The 17,500-nt window shown below is 39.3% G+C and overlaps 1 protein-coding gene across 1 annotated transcript in view; it reads right to left on the bottom strand.

Annotated features, from left to right (window-relative positions):
* Positions 1-17,500, bottom strand: part of LOC130216850 (arf-GAP with Rho-GAP domain, ANK repeat and PH domain-containing protein 1-like) — a 122,875-nt gene that overhangs the window by 6,760 nt on the left and 98,615 nt on the right. The window contains exons 22-29 of the mRNA XM_056448730.1: positions 16,479-16,550; positions 15,595-15,712; positions 13,128-13,241; positions 10,426-10,571; positions 7,310-7,345; positions 7,045-7,127; positions 6,234-6,293; positions 2,557-2,620 (exon numbers count right to left, since the gene is read on the bottom strand). Of these exons, the coding sequence (XP_056304705.1) occupies positions 2,557-2,620; positions 6,234-6,293; positions 7,045-7,127; positions 7,310-7,345; positions 10,426-10,571; positions 13,128-13,241; positions 15,595-15,712; positions 16,479-16,550 (693 nt within the window). The remainder of the gene's footprint in view (positions 1-2,556; positions 2,621-6,233; positions 6,294-7,044; positions 7,128-7,309; positions 7,346-10,425; positions 10,572-13,127; positions 13,242-15,594; positions 15,713-16,478; positions 16,551-17,500) is intronic.

The following is a 17,500-nucleotide window of genomic DNA, read 5'->3' as shown; positions in this document are numbered from 1 at the left end:
AGAGAATAGTTATGGTATGAGAAGCCACTGCGGTCTTTCTTCTTCTTCTCTAATACATGAGTTGTGCCCACTGATCTATTATATGCCTCTTTTCCAGTGAGTGGTTTGGTACAGTACAGCTGGTATGGGTCATCTTTATCAAGCTTGTGTCTCCACTGTCAAAGGGTGGCCTTAGGGTAGGTGTGGTGTACGACAGAAAGTTGCAGTCGATGTCATTCTCACTCAAAGAAATGTCAAAGTGAATCTGAATGGGTCGTTCACATATCATAGGAGAAGCACATCTCACAAAACAGATGCTTCATACACAAATACTCATGTTTAAATGTGATTAACCTTTCTATAAACAGGATTTAATTATAGCTGCAGATCAATAATAATGCAAAATAACCGACTGTAATGTCTGCAATTGCACATACAGACCCTTAGGGCCGTATAATACACCCGGCGCAATAAGGCGTGAAATGTGTTTAGCGCGATGTGTTGCTATTTTCAGAGCAGTGCAATCCTAATTTTCAGGTTTTGTGTCACATTGTTTAAATAGTAAATCCATTAGCGCCACTCTGTAGACTCGTGTGTGTGCTGGTCTATATAGGAGGTGTGTTAAGGCGCATTCTTGGAGCGTTGTTGAAATAGACCGCACCATTGACCAACTAAAAGCTGCTCTAAAGTCCAGCAGAGAGGTGTTAGTTATGCTCCTATACAGCTCCAAACACTCACACACTGCTGAACACACACAGGATGAACAGCAACACACAAATATCTTTACAGATGAAAACAATTAAAGGATTAAAATGATCCAGAAATTCTGATTTTCTACATCAATATAAACAGCACTGCCTCCATGCCTTCTTCACCTCGGGGGGCTTTTTCAGTTTATTCATGTCAATCTGCATCTGTATAATGTGATGATTATCAGCAGTATTATTGATTATCTGCAGATTTATATTTGATTTAATAAACACAAGTGTAGATTTGTCCACCTGTGGGGTTTAGGAGACGTCTGCGTCACCATATGGGTCATCAGAACAGGACGTGTGTTTGGATATAACTCAGTGTTTTGACCACACTTCATTATTATTGTTCATTTATTCCTCTGCTGGAGATTAGAACTGAATTTAGAAATAGTTTTGATCAAATCTTTGAGCTTAACAAAGGAAATTAAATATGTGGGCTAATGGATGTGTTCAGTGGAGTGAGTTTCCACCGTTTCCTCACTCCACCAAAGTAAAGGAGTAAAGAGTAAAAGTAAAGTAAAGAGAAAGTAAAGAGGCTGAATGGAGGAGGCTCGTTCTTTATCCTCGCGCTGCAGATGCTCTGTTTAACTGTTTTCTCTAGTGAAGCGTTCAGTTTTTACACTTGTAAATAACAAATGCGCCATGGAGCGACGCAACTGACTCTTAAAGGGAATGAGAGACGAGACTCTGACTGATTTAATGCAGGTTATGATCAAAACACACCCAGAACTCATTAGAGAATAAGCTCAACCCTGTTAGACCATGCGCCGGGGCGCAGAGCGGATTTATCCATGCTTAAAATAGAAAAAATATATTCAGACACGGCCTTAATGCTTTTACACCATGAGCTTTAGACTTTGAGCCTAGATCATTAAAATAGAGCCCTTACAGTCTCCTATATGTTATCAATTACAGTAAAGTTACACACAGCATACATTTAACCCTTATTTGGGTTCAAAAACAATACAAAACATAGGCTATACAGTCAATGCAAGCCTCTCATGTGTATCTTTGTTCTTCACCAGCACATTTAACCTCTTGTTAGAAAGTAAATCCGTCATGAAGAGTTCATAATAGTCCAAAAGGCGGCGATAATAATTAAACATCGCAATTTAATTATGTTTTAGGTTGCTAAAAGTGTCACTTGCTCGTTTTCTTTCCGGGCTTCGTGTTTGTCTGTTTCTGAAATAATTTGAGAATCCAAATTTCAATATTCACACGCACGCTATTATTATGAGCTCAAGTTTATTATTTCAAATATAGACATGCGAGTGCATGCAAATGGAGAACAAAGAGCAAAAGTGAACCTGCTTGTGCTTTTCACAAGGTTGCCAAAAAGTGGTGTGGTACGGTGCGCCTTTTGGTACCTTTTGGTACCTTTTAATAGTGGAAACAGACAAAAAAAGCATACCAAACTGTACTGTACCAAACAGTACCACTCCAGAACTGGATTTCTCACGACATCATAAAAAGTAAAGCCATCATGCTGGTTGGTAAGCCCTACTATGCTCTATTGAATGAATAGAAAATTGTATAATTTTAAAGAGAAGCCATTGCCTAAAAAGATTTGAAACCTCCATGTGTAGTGTGGTGTCTACACAAATGTCCTAAACATGAAATATTTATTATTTGGGATGGAGAAACTTTTCTGCTATCAATAAAGCAGCTGAGTATTGAGAATTGGATCAAGTGAAACAGAGATAACATGACACTCAAGACAGCTCTGGAGGGAATAATAATAGAAGAAGAATGATAGTGAAGCACTGTGATGACGGACTGACGGACGATTCCAAAATGCACATCAAAACAGTTGGAGACTGACCTGTATACTCATGAAGGTGGCGAACCATTCCCTCATCTCATTCTGAGTGTCACAGCACAGGTACCTGACACACACACACACACACACACACACACACACACACACACACACACACACACACATCAATCTGTGCCTTTACAGAAGCAATCCCAATGGCTACTGGTCATTTTAAAACTATTAAAGCTACCAGTAAGCTATTATGTTCATTTTTTCAAGAAGTCTCACACCACATCTTTTGGATAAAGAGTCAAATCAGAAATACTGTGAACTGTTCTGTGTGAAAATGTCTTGTGAACTCATTTAATATCAGTGATGTACATGTAAATCTGTATATCCAGCATCATTACTGCAGTCTTCAGTGTTCATGATCCTGCAGAAATCACTGTAATAGGAGGATCTGATGATCAAGAAACATTTAGGATTATTATTGTTGTGGGGCAGCATGGTGGGGCAATGGTGTTGACTGTGGCCTCAAAGCACTCAGGTCTCTGGTTCGAGTCCCGGCTGGGTCAGTTGGTGTTTCTGTGTGGAGTTTGCATGTTCTCCTCGTGTTGGTGTGGGTTTCCTCCGGGTGCTCCGGTTTCCCCCACAATCCAGACACATGCGCTATAGGGGAATTGATCAACTAAACTGGCCGTAGTGTATGAGTGTGTGTGTGAATGAGTGTGTATGGGTGTTTCCCAGTGATGGGTTGCAGCCGGAAGGGCATCCGCTGTGCAAAACATATGCTGGAATAGTTGGCGGTTCATTCCGCTGTGGCGAGCCCTGATTAATAAAGGGACTAGGCTGAAGGAAAATGAAAATAAAATTACCTGAACGTTATGTTTGTTTATATTTAACACAAATGTTGGATTACAACAACCCAGCATTTTTTTTAAAGAATATATGCTTTGTTGGGTTAAATATGGACAAACATATCTGTTGAGTTAAAAAATAACAGCCCAGAGTTAAGTTTGTTCATTTTTTATGGTTATGGATTTTATGTTTACCATGACCACATACCTGTAACTGGTCTGCTTCATAAAATAGTCCTGACTTTACACTGTAAAAAAATGCTGGGTTGTTGTAACTCAACATTGGGTCAAATGTGGACAAACCCAACCCTTGGATTAAAATGTGTCATTTAAATTTGCTTAAAAATATCACAACATTAGGTTTATCCATAGCAACAACTTGTTTTATTTATTTATTATTATTATTATTAATAATAATAACAATAATAATAAGGGTGGCACTGTGGCATAACAGTAGGAAGGTCTGTGGTTCGAGTCCTGGCTGGGTCAGTTGGTGTTTCTGTGTGGAGTTTGCATGTTCTCCCTGTGTTGGTGTGGGTTTTCCCCATTATTCCAGCCTAAAAAATATGCTGGAATAGTTGGCGGTTCATTCTGCTGTGGCGAGCCCTGATGAATAGAGACTAAGCTGAAGGAAAATGAATGAATGAATGAATATTTAGTGTGAAAATGTACTGTGAACTCTGTATTTCCAGCATCATTTCTGCAGTCTTCAGTGTTTCATGACCTCTCAAAAATCACTATAATAGGAGGAAATGATGATCAAGAAACATTATGGTTATTAGTATTTATGGTTATTAGTATTTATGGTTATTAGTGAAAACAGCTGTGCTGCTTCATATTTCTGTGAAAACAGATGTTTTTATTCTTCATCGTCTAAAAAAACTGAAATATTCACCAAATCTGAATGTGAATGCATCACAGCTTTGCACCAAAATATGAATATAAGAGTTTCCCATACTCATGATCATGTTTTAAAGCAGTAAATCAGCAGGCTCATTCATTTGTTTTATTTTTGAATAAATCCCTTTATTAATCAGGGGTCGCCACAGCGGAATGAACCGCCAACTATTCCAGCATATGATTTACACAGTGGATGCCCTTCTAGCTGCAACCCAGTACTGGGAAAACACCCATACCCACTCACTCACACACACACACACTACGGCCAGTTTAGTTGATCAGTTCCCCTATAGCGCATGTGTTTGGACTGTGGGGGAAACCGGAGCACCCGGAGGAAACCCACACCAACACGGGGAGAACATGCAAACTCCACACAGAAACACCAACTGACCCAGCCGAGACTCGAACCAGCCACCTTCTTCAAATCAGCATGTTATATGTCAAATAGTTATTTTGAATAGTAAAAACATTTGAGTATGTGACTGTATTGTACTGCATGTTAAATAAACTGCAGGCAGCTCTGTGAACAGGAAACCAAAAGATTTCCAGACAGAATATAAACACTGGAGCCTGATGTGAGGTCTTATTCTGATCAACTGTGCAGCTGTGTGTGTGTGTGTGTGTGTGTGTGTGTGTGTGTGTCTGTGTCTGTGTGTGTGTGTTGACAAACTCTGCTTTAAGCTTAAAGTCACACCATATTAACATTATTTACAGGGAATAGAACTGATACTGACACGTGTGTGTGTGTGTGTGTGTGTGTGTGCGTGTGTAGTATCCAGAGGCGCATGACCACCCTTTACCCTTGTGTGTCTGCTTGAGTTTCAATCTTGTTTATTCACAAACACACAAATAAATACACACACACTCATGCACACACACACTTAAACAGACACACACACAGAGATGCACGCGCACACAAACACACATACATGCAGACTCATAAAAACATGGTCGGACATACACTCTCACGAACACAAACGCATACACACAATCACACACATGCAATCATACACACAAATACACTGTGACACACAATAAAATGCACCAAAACGCTTGTACACACACACACACACAAACATGCATACACAATTAAGCATGCACACAAACATGTACACTTACATAGAAACACACACACACATAAATAAATGCACTTACAAAGATGCACAAAGTGAAGTACACACATATATACACAAAACACACACACACACATAATGCATGCACACACACACACACACACACTCACACACTCACACAGACACACACACACATGCACACAAAACACTTGCACATGTACACAACACACAGTTACACACAGGCATACACACCCATAGACCCATGGCAGACACACTTAGACACGCACACACAAATTGTCATAAAAACGTGCACACACACAAAGTGTCACAAAGACACTCACACACACACTGTTACAGATAGGCGCGCACACATACACACACACACGCACACACACAGATGCTAATGCACTTACACAGACACGCACTCACACATAATGTCACATAGATGCACACACACACATGCACGCCTGCAAACACACACACACACGCACACACACACACACACATAGAGGAGTGCACAAGCACACACACATACACTCACTCACACACACACACACACACACACACACACACACACACACACACACACACACACACACACTCACACACACACATAGATGCTAATGCACTTACAGACACACACTCACACACAGTGCCACATAGACGTAGGTGTGTCACACACACATGCAAGCCTACAAACACACACACACACACACACACATATACATGCACACCTACAAAGCACGCAAAAACATACACACCTACAAACACACACAGACACAAACAAACACACTGTTACACATAGGTGCACACACACACAAATAGAAGAGTGTAAACACTTACACACACACACAAACACACAGTGTCACATAGCTGCACACACACACACACGCACACACACAATTCTCACCACTGCTGTTTTTCCTGCTTCTCCTGTTTTTCGCTCTCATAGATGACTGTGAGTCCCCAACTAAACACACACACACACACACACACACACACACACACACACACACACACACACACACACACACACACACACACAGAGATTAAACACAACATTTTCCACTGGATGTCCATTATATATTTGATTCTGCTGTCTGTACAGTATATGAATGAGCACAGATGTCAACACTCCACCAGCACACGTCTTTACACTGCTTCAGCGAGTAAAACCCAGAAGTACATGAACATCGCCCACAGAAACATCAGCAGACACACTTATTTTAGCTGAGTTTGAGCCCTTTCCTCCATATTCTCTCTGTATAATCAGAAATAAGTGGATCAAGCTGAAGCTCAACACACACACACTGACACCTGCTGGTCAGCCAATCACAGTGCAGAGCTGACACCTGTATATTAGCACATTATATACATGTGAATCTGATATAAGTGTTATATTTATGATCAATAATTCTCTGAGCTCATCATCAGCTTTATTTTTCTAGAATCTTCTCATGTCAACAGTGTGCAACAATAATCATTGCTCATTAATATTCATTACACAGCTCTCTGGAATGCTTGATTCTGATTGGTCAGTCACCACATTCCAAGGTATGTTAATCTCAGACAACAACTGAATAATATAATACACATAACATATATCCAGCCGGTGTTTATATCAGAATAAACCCTCCAGTCCTACACTACAGCTGCTGAATAACTTTATTCTGTGATCATAACCACCGGCGGGATCTACTTTATTCCTGATTTAATCTCACCATGTGGGCGGACGGAGCTTCTTCTTGATGCCTTGATAGACTTTCAGACACTTGACTGGCCATTCTCTCTCTGGACGATTACTCTGAAGGAAAAACACACAAGCGGAGACATGAACACACACACACACACACACACACACACAGTCCAAAACTAGAGGAAAACCACCACCGGTAAACACACCAAACCACAGCAACACTAAACCTCAACCTACTGCGCACCGCTAACACACACGGCTACATGCAAACACACACTATCTGTACTCACACACTGCAGATCTGGGCTTTGCAGCTTTTGCAGATTCTGTTTAAAGTAAAACATGATGACAATGACAAAGGCCACTCGTTTGGGCTTACAAACTGAGATTATTAATATTAAATGCTGAGCAATAATTAATCACATCCAAAATAAAAGTGTGTTTTGACAAAATATATGTGTGTGTGTGTGTGTGTGTGTGTGTGTGTACGCTGTATATTTATTATGTATATACTGTATAAATACACACATGCATGCATATGTTTGAGAAATATTTTATTTATAATTTAGATATATATTTATATTTATATATATATATATATATATATATATATATATATATATATATATATATATATATATATATGTGTGTGTGTGTGTGTGTGTGTGTGTGTATGATACAAGTTCTATATACATTTAAGTATCTATATAACAAAATAGTTTTGTATAGCTTTGTTTATATGTATGCATCACATATATAATAAAAATACATAACACACACACACGCACACACACACACACACACACACACACACACACATTATGTCAAAACAAACATTTATTTTGGATGTGATTAATCTTTGTCCAGCACTATTATTATTGTAGACTAAAATTAAACCCGTTTCTTTAATTTGAGCGGTAATATTTCTCGTTATTTCCTTCAGTTTGTAATAACGTAACTATAACTATACTGTAACAAATAAATCAAGTTGAGTTGAGTTTTATAGTCAGTCCTCTACATGTGTGGACATACAGAGGAACGAAATGTGATGTCTTGCAGGACAACAGTGCTACATAGATTAATCATAAATACAAACACAACACTGGACATAAGAGCTATTATAAAGAAACCTATGCATAACTAACATATACCATTTACTCACTAAAGTAACTATAACTATAACAAATCCTAAAAACTAGAAATAAAAAAGTAAAAACAAGATGTGAAATTTATGACAAACCCCAACATCTCAGATTAATTAACATTGTAATATGAATTAACATTACTATGTATTTTATTGATAATAATAAAAATGGGCGGCGCAGTGGCACAGTGGGTAGTGCTGTTGCCTCGCAGTAAGAAGGTCGCTGGTTCAAGCCTCGGCTGGGCGTTTCTGTGTAGAGTTTGCATGTTCTCTCCAGTTTCCCCCACAGTCCAGACTGTGGTACAGGTGAATTGGGTAGGCTAAATTGTCCATGGTGTATGAGTGTGAATGAGTGTGTATGGATGTTTCCCAGAGATGGGATGCAGCTGGAAGGGCATCCTTGTAAAACATGTGCTGGATAACTTGGTGGTTCATTCCGCTGTGGTGACCCCAGATTAATAAAGGGACTAAGTCGAAAAGAAAATGAATGAATGAATGAATAATAAAAATGGAATGGAAAGTATTTGTACACCTCTGTAAAATTGCAGTATTTGCCTTTAATTCATCAATAACGAGCCATATTGTTATGATCATAGTCACTCCTTTCTTTCTCCACTTTATCTATCTTATTGTCCTTTGTTTTTTTATATAAAAAAAATATATATATATACACACACACACAATAATTGTGTCTGGCTCTTGAATCTGATTGATAGCCACGTGATATTCTGTCAGTAACAGCACTCATCCAGCCTCTTCACCCTTGTGTATTACTCCGCCCACATACAACAACAAGCAGAGGACACTCTACATTTAGACAAATACTGCAGCTGTTGGACAACATCATGTACTTTTGAGGCTTTTTAAGGCAAAAATGTAGTTGTTTAAATTGCAGCTATGCAGTTTATTTATAAGGAGAGTGCCTATTTAAAATATTCATCATTTATGAGATACAGCACGTAGGCGGCCATCAGCCTGTCACTGAGCAAAGACAGATGACGATGTTCATCCACAAGATGGCGACAGAGACCGCATAATAAGCCCTAAGAGAAAAACTACAGCTGATCAAATCATTATAAAACAGGTTCATGACTTTAAGTCGATCTCTCTCTTTTGTATGCTGTAGTGCTGTATTTTTACCGCAGCAATATTGTGATCTCCCGATTGCAAAAGAGAAATACTGGGAAATCTCTGTAGACTGATGGCATTTCATGCTGTTCAGCCTTATAATCTTAAATGTCAGCAACATCAGCTGTTTTGTCTTCACTTTCCACATTACGCTAGAGAATCATTCAAGCACTAGCTCTACAGTGATGTTGGTAAAGTAGCAGCGGTTTCTGCTGTTCTGATGTCAGCTGCAGATGTGAATAAACAGCAGAAGAAAGTAGTTCCTCTTATAAAAGGGTTTTTAGACTCTCTGTGTTTGATTTCCTTTATTATGCACACGATTGTGCCATCGAACTGTTGTATAAACACAATATCACATGAGTAGCAGTGCCATATGGCTGTATATCGGCCGATATACAGCCATATGGCACTGCTACTTATGTGATATTGCTCATATATATATATATATATATATATATATATATATATATATAATGTTAAAAAATTACACTATATTGTACTCTATCTAAAAATAAGTTCAAAAGAAAGTGCAGTATTAAGAAAACTCGTAAATGAAAACATCTCAATGATACTTGAACGGCTAGCTTTGTTTATATGCACTGGATTTTAAGTCGTATATATTAAGTCTCCTTTATTGGCATTTCATAAGCTGTCAAATGTAAATAAACACATGCAGGTTCATAAAACATAAAGCATTGTGTAAATACATAACACTGATCATCACTGTGCATGAGTGCAAGATATATTTGATGGAGAAAACGTGTAGAAGTTACAAGTTTATATAAAATATAATAAATAAAAACACATTGATTCATATATTTAAGGTTACCAAAGCCTTACAGCTGCAGAATCCCGCTGTGAGAAACAATCAGCTGACATTTGTTTTATGAGGACTGTTACTCATGTGACACATGAAGAGGTCAGGCAGAGGTCAGAGGTCATTCAGAGATGCTGGACAATAATCGTAAACAACTACAGAATTACTACTGAGATGGTGAGATGGAAATATTAGTTAATTATAATGCAATTAATTATAATGCAATTATCAATATTAATTATAATGCAATAATATGAAGATTAAGGTTCACTTCAGGAGACAAAAACAGATTGACACACACACACACTCTCTCTTACCCGCACTTCCTTATAGAGTCGCAGTGATGTGCTGGTCAGGATGAAGTATCGGTCATTAAAGTGTCCGGTGCTCAAACCCAAACCCAGCAGACTGCGCTCCTCCCTGAACTTCATCATCCCGTGCTTCGACACCTCCACTTTACTGGCTGCAGGACACACACACACACACACACACATACACACAAGATCCTTCAGTATTTTCAGATAATTATCACACATTATCAGATCCACACGAGCACATTATAAACTCATTTATATTAATGACAGCATGACTCTATTATACACTTTAATAACAACAACACACGTCATCCATTCACTGCTTTAGCAAATTCTAAGGTTCCTCAACATGATTTAAGAGCCTTTCTGAACTCCCTCAACACTGTTATTTTAATTATCATTACCTTTTATAAATGAGAAAGCAAGAATACAGAGGAAATGAGATTTTCAGCATCTTGGAAACCTGAATATATGAGCAGAAGCCTCGTTTGATCAGAGTAATTAATAATACTGGAGGAGTTCTGAAAGTTAATAAGCCTGAACATGCCGAGGGCGCGTTTATAATGAATATAACACGTCTTACATCTGCCAAGCTCTCCAATATTCTATCAGGTACAAAACATGGGTACAGAAACATGTTTATTAAATCCTCTTCATTAATCCTTCTGTGGTAAATCATGAATGATTGAATAAAGATCTGCAGATCCACTGCTTTAACAGCGGGAGGCCGGAAAAACATTCAGATCTTACATCTAAAAGAGTCGACAAATATTACTGTAGAAGAGATGTGGTTCTGGAGTTTAAATGGTTGAGAAGCACATTTTACACTTTATTTATTTATCAATCATTCATTTTCAAGGGTTGCCACAGTGGAATGAACCACCAACCCATTCAGCACAGGTTTTAAGCAGCGGATGACCTTCCAACCGCAACCCATCACTGGGAGACATCCATACACACTCATTCACACACACACTACAAACAATTTAGATCATCAGTTCCCCTATAGCGCATGTGTTTGGACTGTGGAGGAAACCGAAGCACCCGGAGGAAACCCACGCCAACACAGGGAGAACAAGCAAACTCCACACAGAAACGCCAACTGACCCAGCCGAGGCTTGAACCAGCGACTTTCTTGTTATGAGGCGACAACACTACCCACTGCGCCACTGCGTCGCCCCTATTTTTTTATCCAACTGAAAATTGTTTAGACAGATGTTCATTTAATTAATGAGGAAATTATTTATTTATGGCATGTATCCAAGCATATTGTTTAAGGTTCAGTGTGTGTGTTTGACACCCGGTGGTTGAACTAGGTATTGCGCTCCTGGATCAAAACACATTTTCACTCGGCTCCTCCTCTGATGAGTCCACTCAAGCGCAGGTTGGCAGATTGACATGAGTGTACCTGACTATCCAGCCTGATTTAAGGCTGACTTGAACCATTTTCTAACTAAAAGCAACGGATCATGATAGAAGGAATATTCTCCATAATAAAAGGAGTTTTTGTTCGAACCAACACCGAATTGATATATCAGAAACGGCTTCTATTACTCACAGCTGAACAACAGGATAAACTGATCAGCTCAGGTAGAGCTCATGTGCTTTATTCAGTGTTCAATGCTAATAATGTGAGTCTGAACGCCGTTTGACAGGACATTTATTGCCATACTACTGAAAGCAGCAGCAGATAGTTCAGCTCAGATCTGGAGAATAAAATAAACCGTCTGAAACTGAACTTCAGAACTGCAAACCAACACATATCAGTGATTCAGCATCTACATTTAATCATGTTCAAGAGCTTTAATATGTATTCATTAGATTATAAACCTGACCATTCTGCTGGAGTGCAGTGAGTGCACTATTCTGTGCTTCTGAATGGCTGGATTTACATTTCTGTCCTGTTTCGTCTGGTGCAAACAGCCAAACTGCTCATCACTGTCTGTCTCATCATGTAGCGTGTTGTGAGGACACGGGGTTACAGTGTGACCTGCTCATCTAATGTTTACGCTCCTAATATTTATATTATTTGCTCATTAATAACCTCATGTGGAACTCTGAATCTGCGTCTCATTTCAGAGTCTGCTACTGTCCACCAGAGGTCACATTTCAGTCACAGATGCACACTTCGAGAGCCTTCCTGACTGAATGAATGAAATACGCTGTTTTCCATCATCTGGCAACCCGGGCTGCTGAAATATAATTGGCTAATCTGGCAGTGGGCAGGTTAAATGACCAAAACATAGACAGATGCTCCGGCACGTAACACACATGTTCACAGCAGAATATCTGACTTCAGCATTGTTTCTCAGATAAACAAGAATGTTCACTGCGCATGTTTCTGAATATCTGCACACATATGATGCTGTTTTTAGTCAAAAACTCACATACAGCAGCTCTAAATATACACTTATACTGAAGGAAGTCTTTATTCTAGTGACTGAAGAAACGAGATGTTGATGAAATTGTCAGCATTAACTACTTTCATGACTATTTCTGACACTGGTAGTTAATTAATAGATATGCTGCTACGCAGTTGCTAGGGTGATGTGAATGTTACTGTTTTTACAAGGGTGATGTAGGTGGTTGCTATGGTACTGTGGATGATGCTTTATGGTTGCTAGGGTGATGTGGCTGCTTCGTACCATGGCTCTTTCTTTGCCCATTCCCCTAAAAGCGGTGTGTGAGTGCAGCTCTCCTCTTACCCAGATACACCAGCATGGCCTCCATAGAGAAGTGCTTCTTGACCAGCAGGTGACTGTCAGTGCCCAGAGAGTGGAAGATGGGCAGAACCTTCTCCTGATAGTGCAGCGGCCGCTCTGACACAGTAACACACACACACACACACACACACACACACACACACACACACACACACACACACACACACACACACACACACACACACACACACACACATGTAAACATCCTCACGTCACTATTTGTCCATTTGTTTGTTTATTTATTGCCACATCAGCAACTTATGGCTATTTTACAGCAAGATCGCTATATGAAGAGTTCAGATGCAAAAGCCGCTAAACGCCACTTCCGCCAGAAATGAGCTGATGGCATTGAGTGAATGCTTTAGGCATGTAGTACATGATCAACTAATATTTTTGCTTCAACTCATCTAAATCGCAGCGTCAGCACATTCAGAAATAACAGTTTGTTGGCAAAAGCTGCTAAACACCACCTGCCTTTATGCTGCTATATCCTGAGAACCAATCAGAAGCCGTGAATCGAATCATGTGTTCAATGTAGCAGCGCTGATATGCCGGCTTTATGAGGAGACTGATCTATTCACATTCAGAAGTAGATTTTACCAGACGGAGATTGAACTGGATGAGCCTGTCTGACTGTCAGAGAATGGCAAATAAAGACATCCCTTACCTCAAAACTCTGTGCATTATAAGACACAGACAACACACTGTACAGTCAGAAGTGTAGCGTGCATTCATAATGTTTTGCTGTGCAGTGACACTACTTTAAATTAGTCTGATTTACTATACAGTAAACAGGAACTGCGCTTCACGAAAGACAGAGTTAAGATGCTGTTCTCTTATCCCATGTGGATGCTATGAGGATAAAGAGATCAAGACCTTGAGTATGATGAGAATGAATGAATGAAGCTTCTAAAACTGTCTGAGAGGCATCCCCTTTTCACCCAGTAGGCCTAACTTGTGTTTTATTTGCTAATGTAAGCTATTTTTAAAAGATTAATATGCTGTATAAAACTCTACATTATTTATATTACTTCATATTACCTATACGTCTGAGAAGCTTATTATATTAATGGACAATGCACAGAGAGTGATGTTTCACATTAGCCCCTTTCACACAGTAATACCGGTAAATATCTGGAAAATGTCCGGAACGACTTCACGGGTAAATTGAAAAACAGTGCTGTTCACTCAGGCCAGGACGTTATGGAATTTTTCCGGAAAAGACCATACACACATCCACTCCAAAATACAGTTAAATTCTGACATCATCAACCAGAAATGAGCTCTAAACGGCTGCGCTTGTATTTGTGAACATTTGACGACATTATAAACTCTGTGGATGGATCAGTATTGTGAAAAACTTCAATGAAAATATTAGGAGGAACACTTTCGCATGTGGAGATATGTGGTCATAATATGTGTGTGCTGGCACTCACCGGCTGCTTCATGTGCACACGCTTCAGAGCTTGAACGTAAACAAACAGCGGTTTATCATAAGCATTGTAGCGATAATATTTTCCACAGTTGGCATTAAGGAGGAACATATAAACATTATCTGACTAACAGCTAGCAGCTAAATGTGTCTGGGAAAATATTCAAAGGCTTTTATCTTCATACTGAATGTTCTGATTGGCTGGAGTAGACGTCTCACGTCAGCGCGTTCTAGATGTGAACGCGCTCTTTCCGGCAATCTCCCTTCTGCGTTTACACAGAGCAGCATTCCGGCAAATTACCGGTAATGTTACAACTTCTCTTTCCAGAAAATAGCCAGAACGAATTTACAGGTATTTTTAAAATGGGCCTGTTCACACATACAGACCTTTCTGGAAAACTGCTGGTAATTGTCTGGAGAGGTCTGTATGTGTGAAAGGGGCTAATGTTTTACACTACAATATTTGAATCTACCAAGCTTGTTTACAATGTTTACAATGCACTACTTACATTACATCTAAATCCCAAATCTCAGAAATGACAACAGATTAAGATTTAATTCATCTCAGTTTATTTTATGTTACTGATTAATGCACAGATTTCATTCATTCATTCATTCCTCCCCTACAAAATAAATCTTCTGAACCTAATCAGAGGAGCCTGATAGAAAAAGCTCATATACAAGAAAACAGCTCTGATGGATTAAGAGAGTTTTGCATCTGAACTCTTCATTTATAAAAGCATATTAAACTATAATACTACAGAACACTTAAGAGACCATGCTAAACTAAACAAGGAAATACACTGAAATCTACATTAAACATTAGATGTGACTTTCAATATATGTTCAATAACTTTAAATTCTTCCCAGGGATACATATGTAAAATCATCCATCCAAGTCCTCATGTTCACTGTAAAAGTCATTGTAGAGTGTGTGTGTGTGTGTGTGTGTGTGTGTGTGTGTGTGTGTGTGTGTGTGTGTGTGTGTGTGTGTGTGTGTGCGTGTGTGGGGTTCACCTATCTCCTCCTTCTCGTTGACCTCGAAGCAGCACCAGTAGTCTTTCTCCTTCACGCTGATTTTCCGTCTGTCCAGAACCTCAAATGTCAGTTCTGCTGCCGTCATCGTCGCTGGAATCTGAAGGTCAAACATGATTATTATTAGCTACGGTTCCATCCAGAGTTTTTATATGTGCATTTTGGAATATTGCATTAAAAGCTGTACTGAAACACTAAGATGCACACAACTGAGTCGGATACAACAGTTATCCAGTGAGAATATTAACTGTGCTGTAATCAGCTCTCATCAGTAAAGTTCTTTATCAGTATGTGCACTTCAGTGCTGTAGTTTCTGCTGATCAGATGATTCGACAGATATAAATGTGTGTGTGAGGGTGTTTGCGTCGTTAATGTTGGTCTGCAGCTCTCCATGGTTGCAGATGTGAGATGTTGTTGTGCTGATTGTAAAAGGCCTCAGTCCTCCATCAGTCTATCATCACAGTGCTTCAGTATTATTCCTCTATTAATATTCCCTCCAGAACTGTCTTGAGCATCTGTCTGCACTCCTGTCTCACGCCTCCAGAAGCCACCACGTTCATCACGATCTTGGTCTTCTGAGGCGCAGCTCATTTATTAGAGGAGAAGAAACACCACAGTGGAGATTCAACGCTGTGAATGCAGCAGACTCCACTTCACTCAGTGATATCAGCGCAGGAGCAGCAGGAGCTGAGGAGGTGAAGCTCTACTGTGCAGCACTGATGAAGACGCTCATTTACTTACTGATGATTAATGCAGTATTACAGTTTTACACACAAATCTAAATTACATCTATGGATATAAACACAGCTATTCATTAGTGAATGAGTGCTGGTTCTGTTCAGATCTTTAACAAGACCCTCATGTACCTTCACATGCTGTTCAGCTGTTTCCCTTTTCTCCTCCAGGTAAACTGTGCAGATGAAATCGCCACTACTGCCCTGTGTACACACACACACACACACACACACATATTTATACAACAAACACATTAAATAAGCAAGTAAAACAACCAGTAAAGCAATGCACTGATTTTAATATTCATTAATCAGGAAATAAAGGGTGCTTCCAGTGAGTTTGAAAGTCGTGCCATACATTCGACTTAAACCCCGGTCAGATCACACAAACTTGGCACGATTTCGGCACGATTACCTTGATGTAGGGTGTCGTGGGGAGTCGTAAACAACCACAGGGCATCATGACACAAGATTCAATCATTTCCTCTCATGTAATGTGGCATAGTCCACAACGACTGATACCATACCTGCGACGCCTCATGACACCATCGCAGAAAGTCTAGCATGTTCAGGTGTTTTAAGCAACTTTATCTGACAGACTGGCACAAATATGCAGACATCTCCAGTCTCACAACCAGTTTCTGAGTTCTCTCATTCTTCCAACAGAGCCTGTTCCTCTGAGGTAATCTGGGAACATGTTCAGTGATGCGAATACATTGCAAAAGCATTTCCTACTTATTCAGACCTGTCATTAATAGTGAAAACAGTTCAATAGCGGCGTCTCTGAAACGGAATATTTCAATTAGGCCCGATTATTATTTCATTTAAAGAACCAACATAATCTCACGGCTATTAGCATTTCGATACATATAGCAGACTTGTTTTGAAGCCCATCAGCTCAAATGTTAATCACTGGTGGTGGATGAGGAGATCCCCCCCCCCCCATGTGTAAAGCGCTTTATAAAATGTAAGGAATTATTATTATAATAATTATTATTATTGTTTATAGATAACTGACCAACAAGAGATGCATTAAAATGAAGTTAAAATTACAGCAAACGAAATTGATTGAAAACGATATTTCTTCCCCAATAATATAGAAATATGTGATTTGTGTATATGTAATATAGAGATTTGTGTTTGTGCTCTCTCCA

Source organism: Danio aesculapii, chromosome 23 (assembly GCF_903798145.1).
Source record: "Danio aesculapii chromosome 23, fDanAes4.1, whole genome shotgun sequence".
Taxonomy (NCBI): domain Eukaryota; kingdom Metazoa; phylum Chordata; class Actinopteri; order Cypriniformes; family Danionidae; genus Danio; species Danio aesculapii.
This window is presented reverse-complemented; position numbering and strand designations above follow the sequence as displayed.